This window comes from Scatophagus argus, chromosome 8 (assembly GCF_020382885.2).
Source record: "Scatophagus argus isolate fScaArg1 chromosome 8, fScaArg1.pri, whole genome shotgun sequence".
Classification (NCBI taxonomy): Eukaryota; Metazoa; Chordata; class Actinopteri; family Scatophagidae; genus Scatophagus; species Scatophagus argus.
This window is the reverse complement of record NC_058500.1, coordinates 17701284-17719482: the sequence shown is the minus strand read 5'-3', so window position 1 is coordinate 17719482 and position 18199 is coordinate 17701284. Positions and strand designations below refer to the sequence as shown.

At 43.1% G+C, this 18199-nt stretch overlaps 3 protein-coding genes across 5 annotated transcripts; 2 read left to right on the top strand and 1 right to left on the bottom strand.

Moving 5' to 3' along the window:
* Positions 1-776: 776 nt before the first annotated feature.
* Positions 777-4797, bottom strand: LOC124063732. 2 transcript variants are annotated; one of them, XM_046397683.1, is made up of 4 exons: positions 4451-4797; positions 2683-2738; positions 2327-2495; positions 777-1852 (listed from the first exon to the last, which is right to left on the bottom strand). In XM_046397683.1, exons 1-4 carry the CDS (start codon positions 4707-4709, stop codon positions 1494-1496), a joined length of 843 nt encoding a protein of 280 aa, XP_046253639.1. In that variant the 5' UTR covers positions 4710-4797; the 3' UTR covers positions 777-1493. The 2 variants fall into 2 exon arrangements, with proteins under 2 accessions (XP_046253639.1, XP_046253640.1); XM_046397684.1 differs by having other exon boundaries at positions 4505-4797.
* Positions 4798-5207: 410 nt separating this feature from the next.
* On the top strand, positions 5208-11452 carry wdr6 (WD repeat domain 6). 2 transcript variants are annotated; one of them, XM_046397663.1, is made up of 7 exons: positions 5208-5277; positions 5598-5712; positions 5994-6158; positions 6491-9251; positions 9467-9544; positions 9859-9975; positions 10229-11452. In XM_046397663.1, the coding sequence occupies exons 2-7, from the start codon at positions 5643-5645 to the stop codon at positions 11283-11285; spliced, it is 4248 nt and encodes a 1415-aa protein (XP_046253619.1). In that variant the 5' UTR covers positions 5208-5277; positions 5598-5642; the 3' UTR covers positions 11286-11452. The 2 variants fall into 2 exon arrangements, with proteins under 2 accessions (XP_046253619.1, XP_046253620.1); XM_046397664.1 differs by having other exon boundaries at positions 5233-5367.
* A 2275-nt stretch (positions 11453-13727) lies between these two features.
* On the top strand, positions 13728-17806 carry LOC124063733 (wiskott-Aldrich syndrome protein homolog 1). Its single transcript, XM_046397686.1, has 4 exons — positions 13728-14023; positions 14960-15026; positions 15352-15675; positions 17417-17806. Exons 2-4 carry the CDS (start codon positions 14975-14977, stop codon positions 17632-17634), a joined length of 594 nt encoding a protein of 197 aa, XP_046253642.1. The 5' UTR covers positions 13728-14023; positions 14960-14974; the 3' UTR covers positions 17635-17806.
* The last annotated feature ends 393 nt before the right edge of the window (positions 17807-18199 follow it).

The window sequence follows — 18199 nt, the reverse complement described above, 5'->3', positions numbered from 1 at the left end:
GCATAACAACTGGATGCAGCGTAAACAGCTTATAAAAATTATATTAGCAATACAAATTAACTATACTTACATAGCAGGTGAAAATTAGCTAGACTGGTAACACTGAGAATTTTACAAGTAAGATATAAAAATGTGAATTAGTCTGTTGGAGGTGCCGGTGGGCGTCTTTTTGACATTTTGAGATGCTAGTTGTTTCTCCTTGCTGTCAGTCCGTACGCTGAGCTAACATTCTGTCTGTCATCACACAGATATGACAGCATACCAACCTTCTCCAGTAATTTTCAGCGAGAAAGTCAAGAAATATTTCTCAAAATGTCAAACTATTCATTTAGAGAATAAAAAGTGTCTTTAAAAGACGTATGAGGGCGCCTATTATTTCTCTACACGGTCTCTAGTAAGTGTTGTAAGTGGGTTTCAGTCAGGTGGTTGTGAAGGCCATCATGCACAAACGTTCATATGTCATTCAGTGACCCCATGATGCCCACATAGAAGCATGCTTTTAATTCACTAAAAGCATGTGCATGTTTACTGACACACATCACGTGTACCTGTCCTGTGGGACTGTTCTCACGGTTTGGTCTAGCTAGACCCCTCAGCTCCAGTTATTTGAGATAAAGACTGCTGCAACTACTATTTTAGCCAAGAGACTTTGTGGTTACAGTTTGGGAAAGATCCTTTTCTGTTTCAACATGAAAGTATCCAAAGCTCGGTCCACAAATAAATGGTTTTCCCAGTTTGTTGCGGAAGAGCTTAAATAGAGCTCTGACGTACACCAATTTTGTACCAAATGCAAATTTATTTACAAAGCAAAGTGCTGTAAGCATAGATGTTAACATGCACAACAAAAGAAGCTATGCAGGTAAAGTCATGTTAAAAGATTGTACATTTCTACATCAGCGATCAGATGTAATCTCAGAAGTTTGTTTAAAATAATGTTCTCCCTAGAACAGGCTTTGCCCTTTACATCGATAAACATTACCATTTTGAATGTGGAAGCCACGTTGTGATAAAATGTGATCAACCCTTTCACACAGTTCAGAGGTTTCTCCACAAGCTGTGCATCCATAGCATTTCCGTGTTCTCTCACTTGCTGTTGTAAATACATTGTTGTTGTATTCAGCAAGTTTAGTTTCCTTTGACAGAAGAGATCACATTACAGAGATGCTGGTTAGCAGTCCTGACCATATGGAGTAATGTAACTCGAGTTGCTACTTTCGTACTGTTGAGTAATCTGCAACTCAAGTAATCCTACTTCTGTAACTGTAACAGTACTTCTACTGTAGGATACTGTCATGTTTTTCACAACTTCAGTGTACCTCAAACGAACAGAAGAACGAACACTCAGTCATTTGGCAGGAAAAGCAATATTCCCTCACTGTGTGCGAGCAGCTGATTAAAGTACAAATGAACGTATAAAAATAGTTCCAGAGCATATAGACAACAGAATGCAAGAGTGAAACAAGCACTAATTTAAACAAAACCACTAAAACAGTTCATCCTGTCGGACCAGGCTTTTTCTCCTCTTCATCGCTACTGGAGGAAGATGGCGGCACGTCCTCGCCCAACCTTTTTAGCTTGGCTTTGTAGTAAGCCTTCTTCATCCTGAAAGCCTTCTCCTTCTGTCGGACTGCCCTCCTCTTCTCCCTCATCAGCTCCTGCTCCCACGACAGCACCTTCATCCTGTTCTCCCACTCCAGGATCTTCATCTGCTGCTGCTGCTCCAGAGCATCGGTCCTCTGCTGGTGCTCCAGTCTTGACAGGTCGACGGAGTCCTGCCGAGTCAAGCGATGGCCCACTTCCTCCGTATCGCTGCCTGATGGGTGGAGGCGCTGACTGATGAGCCTGGAGGTGCCTACGATGTCGGGGTTGCGAAAGGTCAGTAAGGTGGATCTAAATATTAAGTTGTGGAACGGACATTTCTGATAAAGTTTAGTAACATTTAAACTTTGTGTAAACTCCAACACGTAAACTTCCAAACGCCAGCCGCAATCTGACGGAAACAAAGTCTGATTTAATTTTAACAAATAAAAATGCTCATAAAAAAGTTTTCACCAGACCTGGTGACTATTGAAACATTTTCTATTTAAATTTGTGGTTGGAGTTGGTTCACAGGAGTTTCTCTCCTTACACTCTTTCCTCCTCATCCTCAGAACTGGCAACAACCAATAAACATGAAAACTGAATAGAAAATGATGCTTTTATTCATTCAGTGCTGTTAGTATGGGTTATTACTGGCATATCACCATTCACGTGAACACATTCATTCAAAGGTCCACACTGACACAACAAATACTGTGGCAGCTTGCACAGCTCTGTGTGTGGGTACCTGGTGCTGTGAAGAAGGCAGCAGGAAAGGTCACATCGTGGAGCTCTGCGTTGTGGGAGCTGGAGTTTGTAGTGGGGCTATGGTGCAGCTCTGACCAGTCACTGCCTGTTATTCTGTCCAAGGCCTCACGCTGGAGACAGATGGACACTTGGTCCTTGCTGTCCTCAGTCTGAGACAGAGAATGTGGCTTGAATGAACATTTGTCACTTCTAGCATGCATTATTAGTTTACAAATCAAAGCTGTCTATTAATATGTGCTACTTTAGGTTTATCTTAATGTCATTCTTTGGTTCTAAATCTATTAATTATACATCTAAGATAAATGTAAACCTAAAGAATCACGTTGGAATATTTACCTGATTGACGCTGCCATTCATCTGACCAGCAGAATTTATCAACATCAGGTTGTCGGCTAATAAGAGAAAAGGACAGGAAAACAATCAGGGAGGGACAGCACAGCAGGGAAATGAGTTTCAGGAAAGTGAATGAAGAGCGCCTCCCTGTGGTAGATGCAGGTATGACACACCTCTCACACCTAAACACACATTTCCATTGTAGTATAGACAGTGCCAAGTGGAATTGGTGTTTACAACCCACTCAGCTCAAGTTTAACTGTTTGACTGTATGAAGCATGATTTGAAATGGACAAAAGAGAATCTGTCCTGAGAGTTAAATCAACAATGAAATGTCAGTCTCAAATTCACAAGTTTCATCAGGGTTTTAGAAATCCAACACTTTCTTCAATTATTCATTCAGTTTCCACGCTGAATTCCTTAAATTTTGGTGCAGCAGAGTGGTAAAATGAAAGCGCAGACAGTCTTTAAAATGCAGGACTGGTGCTCTACTTCTCATGGCAGCAAATAAACACTCTGCTGAAGAGTCCTTGAGCAGAATTACTATTTAAATCCCTAAAAAGAAAAACATTCCAGCACTGCAGTTGCAGTGGTAGCTCATTCTGATTTCACTGCTGTGAAGGGGCAAAAGGAAAACAGGAACTCTAATTTAACTCTAAACTAATTTAGTTCAAAAATTCTAAATTACTGGCAGTCTTAAGACTCTGGGGACACTTGAGTCTCAAGTGGAGCAGCTGTTTAAGGGTCACTTCGTCATATATTTTTCATTGCTATAAGCAGCACAGGTGAAATTCTTTTCACTTTTATTGTATTAGAGAGGAGGCTGAAAACTCAGAGACAGATATCGGGACAAATAAGAAACATATTCACTAGACACTACAAGAGGTAAGCAAAAACTCCTTTTTGAACATGATATCAAGTTGTTCATCTGAGTGGAGAACTACAACTGCTTCTCATCTCCACTGCAAGATGCAAGTATAGGCTACTGTGGTGTTTTTAAAGCTCTATCAGTACAGCATATAAGACCTAAAAGAGGCTAAATGAATGCCATTAAACATATTCAGAGATGTACTAATAGCACACAGAAAGAAAACTCAGTTACAAGTAAGAGCATGTAAGTATGATCAGTAAAAAATATACTTTAAGTACTAAAAGTAAAAGTATTCAATGCAGTAAAGTGGGCTTTATGAGTTACACTATTATTTTAGATTACATTACATTATTATTACTTAATACCTTAAAAATAATATAAAGGAAAAGCAAAAAATCAAAACTATTTATGAAACAAACAATATTTTGTCTTTTCTGTGAAAAAAAACGTTAATTTGCAAAAGTAACTTGCAAATAGAGCTGTCAGATAATTGCAGTGAAGTTAAAAGTACAATGATTTGCCCTGAAATGTAGAAAGAAGCATGAAAAGAAAAGACCACAAAAAGCACAAGTGCATCACATTTGTACTTCATTACAGTACTTGACCATATGTACTCATCATATCTATATATCACACTCCAAAATGACAAACACTATACCCTCTTTGTCGTGTCGTTTGTATGTGGAAATCCAAAACATTTACATTAAGAATACATGGCCAGAGGGAAAAGATGTGTTTGATGACCAGGGACAGATGTTTCAACACTCATATGTCTGGACTGTTCTTAGAGCCAAATACACAAACACACACACCCACCAACTAGGTAACTGCTACAACACAAGCCACAATTACACACAACTACACAAACAACGACGATGGAACTGATAATATAACATGCACCTGCAGATACTTCTGAACAATTTGGGGCATGCTGTTTAAGCTGAGCTGAGCTACCTTCCACTAGCTTGCGGACCGCAGCTTTGTGACCAGCTCCCCCTGCGTGGCTGGTGAGAGCAGCCTCGCCCATGGTCTGAAGTTTGATTGATTTGCAACAGGCCCTACATCGGGCGAAGTGAATGTCATGGGCATCTTTAACCAGCCAGTCCTTGTAAATTCCCTTTGAGAGCCAGGAGTCTTGGAATTTGCATTTTCCAGGCATAGTTAGCTATGAAGTTAGCTGGACTGCTAACTGCCAAGCGCAACCTCCTTCTATTGCTTCTTGATGCGTTCACTGTCAAATTGGAAAATGCATGTACCGTTGTGTGTAGTTATTGACATAAGTGACTTTTGGCTTACTGTTGAGAAAATGTTTATAAAGCAACATTGTAACCTTGAGCTACTTCATGTGATTTTCTATGATATTTCCAAAATACTCTAAGATAACTCAAAGCATTAGCAATATCTTCAAGAAAAAGCACAATGGTATCCGCTACGGTGATAAAAAGCTAATATTAATAACGTATTTATTTATCTAAATTAGGGTTCGCGAAAGAGGGATCGCCAATCACTAAAATTTACATCAATGTCTACGTTTGCCTAATATAAAGAAATTACATATTTTCTTGAGAAAACACTTTAATGCAGCATAACTCAAGGGCAGTCGGTCACATGTATTGCTTTCACCAATACAATTAGAGTTATTTTTTTTCTAACCAATCAGCATTCAAGAAGCCTGCAGTGTAGCCCGATTGGTTAAACCGCACGGAACAGAGAACAGAAACACATGGGTGCGAAGTTGTTAGCCATTGATGCAAATATAATGTTTTAACGCAGATTTCAAACACATTTATGCGGCGTTTAAGGTTTTCGTAAGATAAGTATGTAGCGACATTGTTGCTGACTTTGAAAAGTTGCTTTATTTATTTGGACTCACTAAATAAGCTGATAAGTGCTCTTGTTGTTAGCGTGTTTTGCTAATTTAAAGGTTAATCGTGACTGTGGTAGACATTAACATTTTCATATTTAAAGTGCCAACCAACTGCTCTGCCTTTTCGCCATCTTCTCCGAGTCTACCATCTATAACAAGTGTGTGTGTTCTAACTTTCAGGCGCCACTGATAATGTGTCTTCACTGAGTTATTATTTATCAAGACATGGAGACAGCAGCCCTGGTAGCTCCAGTCACAGCTCTGGAGTTCCTTAAGGACGCATTTCTGCTGACAGGTATGCAGCAGTGTTGGGAGTCCTCAAAGACGTGATACGTCTAGTGATGCAGATGAATGTGGATTAAAAAGTGAACCAGCCCAAATCTCAGTGTGTCCCGGCTACATTGGCCAATATGGTTATATATTGTTGTACAGTCATCCTACAAATGTGGGGGTAGAACATGTTGAGCTGTAAAAGTGTTTTGTCATATTGTTCAAGCTTTGTGATGGAACACCAAACACTGAAGGGTCAGACAACACACATAACTAAAATAACTTCCTGTTACAATTTCGTGGCAGGTGAGGGCCCAGTTCTGACAGGTTACAGTCTCAAGCCTCACCCTAGAGCCTGTGCGTCACTGAGCGTGCTCCAACACTACAGGATCCATGGGATAAGATCTAGAAGTCTGTCAGCTGTCACAGCACAGACCTCTGCCACAGGAAGCGATGGGGAGGAGAAAAATGGTTAGTGCCAGCAGATGTTTGTTTTTAAGTGAATTTATTTTGTTATGTTCAGGAAGGTTGTTAAATTTCTTCTTAATATGTAAATTGTTGATGTAAAAGAACATGTACAGATAAATCTTGGGGTAAGGAGCATAGTATTTTGGCAGTGTACTGCAGAACTGTCAGCATTAACTGGAGAATAAATGAAGATGTGATTTCATTCTAAACACTAAAAAGATACTTTGGTTGACTGACATGGCTAATTAAATTGCTAATTTATTCACTTTTTTATTATTTATTTTTTTATTTCACTGTTTTTGTAATTATGTGCTTCTCATCTTGTCAATCCCCAGAACCGAAGTCCACCTCAGAGCCCAGCATCTATGACCTAGCAGTGTTTGGAGGCAAGGCTGTGAGGCTGGTGAGGCTCCATGCTGATATCCAGGATGGGGAGCATCTGCATTTGGAGATTCTGAGTCCCATCATGGAGCTGCAGGACTGGGCCTTGGATGTCCGCTGGCTCTCTGGGGACAAACACTCATTGCTCTGTGTGGCTGTAGCCCACAATAGCGCTGTCCTCCTGGATGTTGTTACAGGAAATGCCCTTGTTCAACGCTCCTGTCTGGAGGGATGTTTGCTGTACTCTGCCCTCCTTGTGGTCCATGAATCCTGGGCAGATACTGTTTTAGTCGGGGGGACTGTTTTCAACCAGCTGGTTTTATGGAAGCCTGGAGGAGCAGACAAAAATAGTGATTCTGAACACAAGGTTCCAGTTGAGAAACGCCTGCTGGGCCACAGTGGGGTCATCTTCAGTATCTCTTATCTCCAGGAGAAAGGATGGCTGGCTTCAGCCTCTGATGACCGCAGTGTAAGAGTGTGGGGTGTTGGTGCTTTAGGTGGCCCTGGAGGGAAATGTGGAGACTTGAACTCATCTTGTTTAATGGTCCTATATGGACACCAGGCAAGGGTGTTCTCAGTGTGTCTCTCCCCAGGGAACGTGTTCAGCGCTGGGGAGGACGGCGCCTGTTTAGTTTGGGACTGGACTGGCGGTGGCAAGGTGGTTCGTACATTGAAGGGGCACCGAGCAGGGGGGGTTCGTGCACTTGCTGTCAGTGATGGAGCACTAGAAGAAGAGAGATGGGTGGCTACAGGGGGGGCAGATGGAGGAGTGAGGCTGTGGAGGGTAGAAGGAAGTGAGGAGAGGAAGGAGAGAATGGAGGAAGAAGTGACAGAGAAGCTAAGGGACCTGAAATTTGCTGGCCAGGGGTTGCCTAAAGTGGTTTGTATAGCAGGAGAAGAAAGTGTAAGTTGGAGTAAGTTTGTGGTTTGCACTGACCAAGGAATAGTTTACCAGTACTTGGATGGGCAGTGGGACATGGTCTGGCAAGGGACCCCTGAGTTTCAGTCTTATTGTGTGATGGAAACAACAACTGTCATTGTGAAAGACTCAACAACAAAAATGTATTTGTGTGCTGTGGGAAACCTCAGTGGGTCCATACAGGTTTTCCCCATCACTCATCCTCAGTGTGGGATTCTTCTCACAGGTGGATCGGGGAAGATCCATAGTCTTATTTGGCAAGAGGCAAAAGAAAGCATATTTTTGCTTGCATCAGGTGCTGAGGGACTTGTCTATCGCTGGTTTATAGAAGTAAAGCTTGATGAAAACCGTTCCTTGGATGTCAATGTAACTCCCTTTCCTCCTTTCGTCCTTCCTCCCTGCGCCAAACGTTGGCTGACGGCTGCAGTGCGCCTGCACTCCACGTCAAGGGGGTTGCTGTGGGTGTGTGGGGACAGGAGAGGATCCCTGCTTTTGTTTCAAGAAGGAGTAAAACTAGAGAAAAAGGAGAAACAACCTGATAATGAAGGTGAGGAAATGGGAAGTGAAATGATAGAGAGAGGAAGAAAAGAATTGGGTGACCGACAGCTGCACCCACTTAGCTGCCTGTTCGGAGTGCATGGAAAACAGGGTGTGACTTCAGTGTGTGAACACAAGGGACTGCTCTACAGCACTGGTAGGGATGGCTGTGTGAGGGTCTTCAGGGTGCATCCAACACCACCAGAAAAAGGAAGTGGAGGAAGTGTAGAGGACAAGGATGTGCTTCAGCTGGAGGTTCTCAGAGTCCAGCGGGCCTGCAGAGGTATGGAGTGGCTTGAGGGGGTTTTGATTCTTGAACCAGAACTTCCAGTGGAAGAGGAGGAGGAGGAGGAGGAAGAACTAGGAAAGGAAAATGAGAAACACTACAAGACAAAGAAACACAATTTTACAGAAAAGCTCGATGTTTCAGAGGAAGGGAGCTTTGAGGGAGGAGGTGAAGAAAAGACAGAGAACAAAGCAAGAGAAGCCAGGTTTGTGATTGTTGGCTTTCATGCCATCCATTTTGTGGTTTGGGACCCAGTAAGGCAGGAGAGGCTGCTAGCGGTGCCTTGTGGTGGGGGGCATCGCTCCTGGAGTCTCTGGCCATCCCAAAATGGGGTTTGGCCCGGATATGGAGCCCTGGTCTTCATTAAGCAAGGAGCTGTCCTGGTTTCGCAACCCCCTGGAGAGGTACCGAGCTGGGCTGGCAAGGCGGGAGGGACTGGTGGATGGGGCCTGAGAGAGGGCGTCCATGGGAGGGGGATTGGATGTGTATGCAGGCTGGGGAGGATAAGAGGAATCCGGAATGAGTCTCAAATGAGTACTAGAAATGTGATTGAAATTGAGAAAAAGGACAGACCCAAAGATGACGTAAAGGGGGTAGAGAGAGAGGAAGGGCACTGGGAGATAGTGGTGACGGGAGGAGAGGACACTAGCTTAGCGGTCCTCGCGGTACATCCCAACTCCGGCAGCATCAAAGTTCTTTCAGTTATTACTGATCACATCTCAAGTGTCCGGACGGTGACAGCAGTAACACATCCTCAGGGAGGGAGTGAAAACAGCCAACAGTCTCTCTCTGCCCTGCTCGTGTCAGCCGGCGGGCGAGCTCAGATAAATTGTTACCGGTTGTTGATCACCTGGGACGGGCAGAGACTGGTTCCCTCCTGTCAGGTGATCCAGGTGGCCGGTCACCGATTGGGTGAACAGTGGGAGAAGAGGCGGAACCGACACAAGACTGTGAAAATGGACCCAGAAACAAGGCAAGTTAATGGCTCTAATGATGCTGTGTCATCCGTTCGCCTGTCTTTCTTTTTCTCCACACGTGCAAAGGGACTGTCATGAGTAAAGAGGACTTTTCCATGGGAAGTACTTTGTGCTCAGCTAATTTGAAGTGCTTTTTCTCATCTTTCCTATCCTGTCATGTTTATCCACCTCCAGCATTCAGCCTTACTAGTTGTGTCTGTGTGTTTTTCAGGTACATGTCTGCAGTTGTGGTGTATGAAAACACAGACTGCACTCTTCTGGCTCTGGCCTGCAGTGACGGAGCTCTCAGGTTTGTGTCAGTCATGAAAAAAAAAAAAACAACACAGGTATATTAGGTGCTGAAAAGTTTGTAGTATAAAAAAACAAAGTCTTGTGACTGCTTTAAAACTCTCAAATGAGTAGTTCTACAATGAAGCGGTAGCAGTGATGTTTGTAACTGGATGTGAAAGAGAGCACACTGAAATGTGTGGTTACTTGTCAAAATGTGTGTGGCTGAAGATGTTTAGTCTCTTTTTGTGTGTTCTGTTGTTTCCTCAACCTTAAATGTTCTTGTTGTGCCACTTAATTTGATTTTATAGCACACGGTCTTACTGTGTTTTCCAGAATGTTCTCTGTCAGTGAAGTTAAACGTCAAATTGATTTGTTGTGGGAGACGTTCTTCCACCAGCGCTGTGTCCTCAGTGTAGCTGCCTGCAGTCTGGAGGATGGAAAAGGCAACAGGTGATCCAAAGTTTGTTTCATGTTTCTGTTTTCCAGAACCTGAACTGAGTGAGTTTGGTTACCCGCATTACAGAGTCTTTTAAGGAAACCATCAGACCACTAATTGTTTTTGTATTATTGTAAAGTACACTCTTTAGAAAAGAGTAGTGATTGAATATGTTTGGATAGAGGAATGCAATATTAAGAGCTCTGTAATTTCAGATGAACTTTCAGTCTCTCTCTCTCTCTCTCTCTCTCTCTCTCTCTCTCTCAGGTATAAGCTGCTGTTCAGTGCTGCAACAGATGGCAAAATTGCTGTGTGGGATTTGACTGAAGCTTCTTCCTTATCGGCAAATACTTTGAGCAGTTCTCCAATCCCACCAATCCCTTGCCTCAACATTCCCGCCCACCAGAGTGGTATCAACTCATTGGCTGTTTGGGCAGAGAAACTGGGACAACAAGAGGGCGGTTGCCTGGTAACTGTTGCTAGCGGAGGGGATGATGGGCAACTGACAGTGTCCATGATTAGGGTGCAATACCCACAAGACAGAAAGACTGGGGGCAGCAGAGGGTTTTCTCTGATTTCTCAGCCCCTGATTCTTCATGAAAACCATTTCCAGTCCCCAGACGAGCTTCATCTTCGGCTTCACTCCCAGTCCCACGTCCCACTGGCTCATGCGGCCCCTCTGACGGCCCTGAAGTTCCTTAGCCCAGGCCTCATGGTCTCTACTTCTTCAGATCAGAGGGTTTGCCTGTGGAGGGTCGACGGTGTAGGTATCAGCCACAAGGGGGCGCTGTGTTCCCATGTTGCAGATGCTGCAGGACTTGCAGTGTGGGAGGGGCAGATGATAGAGGAGGAGGAAGGAGATACAAAGAGGAAAACAAGGTCTGAGTCTGAGCAGGAGATTACAGTTTGGAGAGGAAAGGGGAGTCAGACGGGATTGAAAACGATGTGTGAGACAGCAGAGGGTGGGACAAGCGGGAGATCCAATAATGATAAGAAAACAGCTGATGAGGCCGAGGATGAAGAACCTGTTGAAGCTTTGAGTGAGACAGGTGACCCAGTTTGTATGGCCAGTGATGAGGAGAGAGGTGAGACAGCTGGTGGGCGTAGCAGTCGAACAGAGACTGACAGTGTGGGTAAGACAGAGAGTGAGAGCGAGAAGAAGAGAGAGAAGACAGGATGGGTGCTGGTCTGTGGCCAGGGCTTCCAGCTACTTCGAGTCAAAAATACAAAGATGGCAGCAGACATGCGGACTACAAGTAGAGAAACAGAAAAGGAGAGCGTGAACCGCAAAGTTAAATTGTCTTTACAAGAAAAGTCAACATAAGTGGAATCAAAAGACAACAGAACTCTGAACACACACTTCTCAGTGTGACACATTTTTTAGATTTCCTGTACAGTTCCTTGATTGCAGCTGCATTAATTGATATCAAATTAATTTTACTTTGGCATTTTTTAAAATCTATTTTTAATAAAGGTTATTTATTCTCCAGATTTTTCCTATTGTTAGACAAAAGTCTTTTTCTAAAATAGAGACGGTAGTTTTCAACAGGAACATCACCAACAAATGTGCGTGAAGAAAAAAAAAAAGTTTTTGACTCATTAAAGTTTGTCTCGACTCTGAAACTAAGACTTACCAGTCATTTCTGCTAGCCTGAAAAACAAAACAAACTAAAAAATAAAAGTTGGGCTGCTTCTCTGTTTGTAACAGCACAACAAAAGTGTGTGGCGTTCATCAAGGAAACATTAAAATCTTAATTGCTGTTTGAAGAGAACATTAAAACCATTTCTGATGTGATGGGCCATCTGTGGCCTCCCTCAGGGAAAAGCACCACAATGCACAGAGACTGCTGAAATGACAGGAGTTATTTTTAATACAGCATGTTGCATCTCAGCCAGCCAGGAAATAAAGCCGTTTACTTGAGGAGAGCCCTGGGACTCCGGTTTGAGAGAGCAAGGCCAAACCTGTCTGCCTTTACCAAATGTCTCAGTAATTGGAAGATTTATAGTTTACATGGAGATTATGGCTAAAATGCCACACCTGCCGTACACCCACTCCTGAGGTGCCTTTGAACGAGACGCAAAGATCCAGATTGTTTTAATAAAGAGCTGCAAAACAACACAGTAGATGTAAAGTTTAGAGATTGATTATGCGCTGAAGAGTGGGAAGAATAAGTGAATAGACGTGACTAGTCCTGGTTCCAGTCTGCGAGCCAGAAACTGTGAAGGTTTTACTGACAGTAAGATTTTCTCTAACTCCTGGTTGCTTTTGTCCTGTTAAATATTGGTCAGTTAGCATCTTCAGACTCAAATTTATTCAGATGACAGTCTGAGAAGGAAAAATCACTGGTTGAACTGTTCACAACTCCTACATAGAAACTCTAATGATGAGTCATTTGTTTGTTCCAGGGGGGGTCATAAGCCAAAAAAGTTTAGAACTGCTGCTCTACAGAGAAATGAGCTAATCATGTCTTTTTGCTTTTCTACTGCACTTCTCTCGGTGAGGATCAGTTTGAATGTTCACCCCTGAAGTTTTATCCAGTCCTCACTTGCTGTCTTTGGGTTAACACGTGGACTCAGGTTAAGGAATGTGTTGGATAGATGTGTGTTTGTGATGGTGAAGGTTCCTCTTAGCGGCAAGAAACTACATTAAAAGAGGGTACCTGCATGTCGAGAATTACCTCAATGTGTGTCAGGGTATTTATTTGTTATACACACATTAGCTAGCCACACTTTGCGTTCATGTTGGGAGAAGACCTGTTTATTATTACACTGTAGAACAACGTGTGTCTGTATGTGTGATTGTGCATGCGCAGGTTTGCATTGCCAACCACAGAGAAACAGTGTTTGTTTTGGGATTATTAGAGACCATTTTTACACACATAGACCGAGTGCGAGTGTGTGTGTTCGGTTGAAGGTGAGGGTTTGTATAACTGTGCCCACTTGTGCTGTGATTATATTGTGTGCATGTGTTCAGAAATGCTAATTTAGCGCCGCTGAAGCAGAATGTATTGTGTAGAGTATGAAATGCTAATACTGATCAAGTGGCAGGTTGATTTGGAACCGTGTGTCCAATTATTTGCATATTGTATGTGTGTGTGTCTGCCTGGTATGCAAATGTAGCTATGTCAGATGAAGTGTGAGACGGCTAGCAGCATGTTCACCTGCACTACATTAAATGTCATACACTGTAGATTAGGGTGTGTGTGTATTGTTTCACAGTCACCTGTCTGGAATTCAAATGTAGATGTCAACTGTATCTGTGTGTGTGAGAGAGAGATATGGTATAAATTGCTGTAATTGAAGACATCAAGTAAATGAGATGTGTGTATACCTGCCTGCATGCACTTTTTGTCAATATCTGTTTGTGTGAATGGCTACATGGGGTCAGAGCCCATGAAGGGGCCGACCGTATCCATGAATATTTTAATATTTTAGCCTCGTCTCACATTGCCTTTTGTTAAGCACCCATCTCACCGCCTGCAACTTACAAGGAAGAGAAAGAAGAGGGATGAGTGAAGAGGGAGGAAAGACGACATCCCCCTGAAAATGAACAATGAAGGGGGAGAAAGGAAGGAGGAGAGAAGATGGAAAAATGAGGGATCTGAAGAATTCTCCCTTGTTTGTTACCCCTCACAAGAGAGAAAAGTGCACCCCTTTTGTTGTTGTTGCAAGGGAGAGAAACAAAGGGGAGGGAGGGAGGGAAAGCACGAGCCAAAGTACCTGTGTAACCACCACTATCACTTACAGAGGGAGGGAAGGGTGAGAGAAAAGAGGAGAGAGAGTGAAAGAGAGAGTGCTGATCAGGTAAAGGTGAGGCTGGCAAGGAGGAAGTTAAAGGGTGAAGCAGAAATGGAGGAGGGAACTGGTGCAAAATGATGGAAAGGACCGATGAGACAGAGAGGGGATGAGTCTGGGCTGAATTTTAAGTTTTATGGGAAGACTTAGAAAAAGGTTTTATTTGTAATAGTCATTTTCAGCCTTCACACAACATGAGGAGAGACAGGAAGTGACTTCTGTTCTGCTATCAAAGTACAGGAGTGACCGTTTCAACTCATCAAAGAGGTACATACTCACACTTTCTTACAGATTTCCATCACTATGTGATAATGTGCCTTTTACCTTTTACCTTTTATCTGCAACTCTGAAATGCTTGCTTTTAATGAACCTGAAGTCAAGAAGATGTCCTTCATTCTCCCTTTATCTTTCTCCCTTTATCTGCAAGGACAGAGCACCGACCTTTCCTCATTTCCCTTTCCAAACTGTCTCTCTCAGAAGAGCTGAATGCATTGTTATTTGCATTTGACCCCAAACTGAAAAAGAGCACTATGCTGAGACTCTAAAGTGTATCATTTGTTCTCTTGGTGCTTTGAGCATCTGGCACAGTATTTTTAGTAAATACACAATGGTTTTAAAATCCCTTTGAATGAATTTATCTGCATTCTGTAGATAACATCCCTTTTTCTTGATGTGTTGTTTTTGTTATTTGCTTACAGTTTTACTCACTTTCATCCATTGTTATCTCTGCCAAGTGGCTACATCAGTTGGCAGAGGTAGCAATTGCCAGTTAATTTCAGTCCGGTATCTCAGTTATCACGGGACTCAACAGTATTTGGTGGAGGGTTAGGCCATGGGTTAAGGAACATGTGATTTCAGGGTCTACAGCAGTCTACAGCTACACTACTGACTCTGCGAGGCTGTGTGCATAATAATGCTCATGTCAGCACGCTGACATGCTCAGTGACAACGCCAACTGGTCGTGCAGGCTGATTGTCATTGGTGTAGTGACAATTTGACCAGCAGGTGTCAGGAGGATTCATCCTCTGGGGACCACAAATTTTTCGACCACAGTGGTTGACTGACCGACATCACCATCCCCAGAGCCAGAGATGCCAAAATCAAAGCCTATTTGTATTCTGACGTGTATGAACTCTTCCTGTGGCTCTGTGTATGATGCCGTTATGTCAGTGGTGAAATAGCTACACTTATTTCTGCTGTCAGGCTCCTGGACTGGTGATGTCACGTGAACGGCTGCCTCTGATTGGTTCATCTGGGAGTAAAGCAACAGGTGATCTACTCATGACCCATGTTGACAGAGGAAATTATGCACAGGAGGACTGAGTATGCATGTTTTGGGGACAGTTGATCATCAATTAATGGGTGTCATTTTATACAGATAAAACTGGAAACCTGATATTTATTGTGTACACAGAAGTTTCATTCTCAGTGGGATTAAAAATCACACGGCATCAGAAATGTAAAATGTGAAAATGTAGGGATTCGTTATGTCTTGCTCAAAGACACAGGACCGACACAGACACATCAGGACAGATGTTTGCTTACATAAGCCAGACCATTTCACCATCTTGTGTGCTTTTTCCTTCTCACCACAGCCAAGCCACCCCTCTCCTCCCATCTGGCTAAACACCAAAAGCGCAGTCAGCATCAAACATCTTCCTCCTCCTCCTCTCATCCTCATCCAGGGCCTTCCTCCATGCTCCTCTCAGACACCACCATGACACCTTGGGTGGGGCTCGCTCTCTCTGAATCCTCCTTTACGTCAATCCCCCCACCTCCGCCTCCACCTCCACCTGCTCCTCGGCCCACTCCGTCTACCCCTTATCGTGGGAGACAGAACAAAGATGAAAAAGTTTCAAGTTCCAGTTTGAACTCTGAGGTTCCATCTCCACCTGTTGCAGTTCCTCAGGACGGTGCAGGTATGTCTGGAAGGGCCGGTCATGTTCATGTCTAACCATGTAACAAAGCTGAAAGGCTGTATTTTTTGTTAAACTACTATGTGGTTATGTTACTTTTAACTGTTTTCATGTCTGAAGTAAAATATAGACTGTCTCACTCAAAATGATGAAAGTAGTTCACCGAGACTTAGGCCTACAGCTCATTATGATTTGGCCAGCAGGAAGGCCAGCAATGTTCATTTAATTTCTAAAATAAGTAATGATAACCAAATTTTATTTTGAACCAAAATACTCACCATTAAAACAAGAAGCATACTATTTGTTCTTGCTTTCATAAAATGAGTGTTTAGGTTTGTTTTGTGGACTCAAGTCAAAATGTCAAAAGCGCAACACCAGCACTCAGCCATAACCTGAGAACTTTACTGATCTAAAGTAACCGCCAGCCAGTGTGAATTTCCTTGCTATGCCAGAACCTGCACATGTATTGTGATGCCAGAAAAGAAAGCAGAGGGAAAAGAGGGAGCTGGCAAGGGCTTTAGACCCAAATAACAGTGTAATGACCAACTTAGTTCAGTCAGCTCAGAAAGCTGGACACGAGATCCGTGAAGAAACCACTCAGTGTGAGAGGAGGATCATGCTGATAGACAGACGAAGACAATCTGCATGTGTTTTTTAGTGAGTACGATTCTGAACTCACAATCTTTACCATGAATAGCAGATAATGATCATGCTGACCTACTTGGCTCTATGAGCTGACCATAGTTATTTAAAACTTATTAAATCATACATTTCTTTGAACCCACCTATCTCCATTGATTCTCAGTGCTGCATGTTGATGTTTCCTGTGCCAACACACCTGATTCAAATGAATGAGTCATTATCAGGCTTCTGTAGAGCCTCATGAGGAGCTGACCATTTGCATCTAAAACAAGCAGGGCAGGTGGTCACAGTGACAGGGTAGTGTATACAATGTTCACTGTGCATCACCCCAGGCTCAAACTCACAGGCTTAGACACCAAGAGAAAGTCACGATTTTGTTGAGCTGCTTGCTGTGTGCAGGGCCAGCTGGCTTCACTCTGTGACTTAGTGTCAAAATTCATTTATGTGGACAAAATTCTGAGAATCTGTCAACTTGATGGATTGATTGCTTGATGTTTAAAGATGCTCTATTTTCCAGTGACTGCAACTGCCGTCACTGCTGCACTGTTTTTTGATGCTTCAAAAAATCTGACTGGATGGTTTGTGGGGGACAGTCTGAAGTTGCAGTATACCAAGTTTGGTGTCAGCTGAGCGAAAAATGTGGAAGGAGACAAGTTTAATTAATTCAATAAAAAATTGTTCATTTCCGTTATTAACATAAAATAGTTGCTTAAATGTTGAGTGCTGAATCCGTTTCATGGCTGCTTCAGTTGTTTCAGCTCCTGGTAGCTATTGTTTATGTTGGCTTACTGACACATCGTCATAATTTGCTGGCACACTTGATTAGAACAGATAGTTGATGTTATTAGTAGACCTAACACTTGTGTTTTTCCTGCTAGGTCAGGTCAAAATGTTGAGCAGGGACATATGCAGATAGATAATGCGGTTTTGTTGTAATGTCTGCATGTGGCATTTGTGACAAGGTCTCTAACAACGTCCTTTGGAGAGTGTAAAGTCCACTTGATAGCTTTCCCAAGCAGTTTAAGGTTATATTTTTAACGGCAATGATATCCCTAATATTTTTTCGCACTTGTCCTTTGCCAACCCTTCTGTGTCTCTGCAGAGGGAGGGGGCAGAGGGTTGCCTGCGAGGCGGAGGGTTTTGCCCCAGAATCGGGTACCTCGTCCTCCCCGTCTCCCACCGCTGCGTCCTGTCACCAACCTCAGTTTCTCTCGGAGCTTCACCTTCTCTTTCTTCGAGCTGCCCCTGCACCAGTCGCCCCGCTGCCGTGCCGAACGCATCAGAAACCTCATGCTGCTTTTGAGACAGATACACTACTGAGGAAACCAGAGCCTGGACAACCAGGACACGCGAATCTGCTTTTCTCAAATGTATTGTTTTGTGAAAAAATATATAGATTTATTTCTGTTAGTTAGACATCTTTTTCTTGAATTTTTCTAGAGGCTGCTGTTTATTCTTATCCCAATCTGAGGATCAGTCCAATTTATTGTTGTGGTGAGACTGAATGAACACTATTAACAACAGTAAAAATAAAGCTGAAGTTTTGTCCCTTTGGCTTCGTCTTATCTACATGTGCCTCTCATTCCTCCCCCCCCCCCCCCAGTCGTTCAATTACTTTTACATTTTCTCAGTTGGAGAGGCTTTCAGAATCTGCCCATTGTGCAAAGTGGAATACATTAAAATAGATTAAAACTCATTTGCTCTCTTTTTCTTTCTCTCTCTCTCTCTCTCTCTCTCACTTTTTCTCTTTTTTCTTTCTCTTTCACACACACATTCACACCACGGGTTTCTAAAAGCTGGGCCGTGATAATGGAGGCATTCAAAACCACTGAATGCGGGGGGGGGGTGAAGGGGAGGAAAACAGCGGCTGTAAACTCGCTGTGAT

What these genes read in the sequence shown, in the direction of transcription:
- LOC124063732 (XM_046397683.1), bottom strand. Translation starts at nt 4,709, where the DNA reads ATGCCTGGAAAATGCAAATTCCAAGACTCCTGGCTCTCAAAGGGAATT. An exon ending in TTGTTCAGAAGTATCTGCAG is followed by an intron (nt 2,739 to 4,450) that starts GTGCATGTTATA and finishes TTCTCTTATTAG; the next exon opens with CCGACAACCTGATGTTGATA. An exon ending in TGCCTTCTTCACAGCACCAG is followed by an intron (nt 1,853 to 2,326) that starts GTACCCACACAC and finishes CCGACATCGTAG; the next exon opens with GCACCTCCAGGCTCATCAGT.
- wdr6 (XM_046397663.1), top strand. Translation starts at nt 5,643, where the DNA reads ATGGAGACAGCAGCCCTGGTAGCTCCAGTCACAGCTCTGGAGTTCCTT. An exon ending in CGATGGGGAGGAGAAAAATG is followed by an intron (nt 6,159 to 6,490) that starts GTTAGTGCCAGC and finishes GTCAATCCCCAG; the next exon opens with AACCGAAGTCCACCTCAGAG. An exon ending in GAGGATGGAAAAGGCAACAG is followed by an intron (nt 9,976 to 10,228) that starts GTGATCCAAAGT and finishes TCTCTCTCTCAG; the next exon opens with GTATAAGCTGCTGTTCAGTG.
- LOC124063733 (XM_046397686.1), top strand. Translation starts at nt 14,975, where the DNA reads ATGTCACGTGAACGGCTGCCTCTGATTGGTTCATCTGGGAGTAAAGCA. An exon ending in ATCTGGGAGTAAAGCAACAG is followed by an intron (nt 15,027 to 15,351) that starts GTGATCTACTCA and finishes TTCTCACCACAG; the next exon opens with CCAAGCCACCCCTCTCCTCC. An exon ending in AGTTCCTCAGGACGGTGCAG is followed by an intron (nt 15,676 to 17,416) that starts GTATGTCTGGAA and finishes GTGTCTCTGCAG; the next exon opens with AGGGAGGGGGCAGAGGGTTG.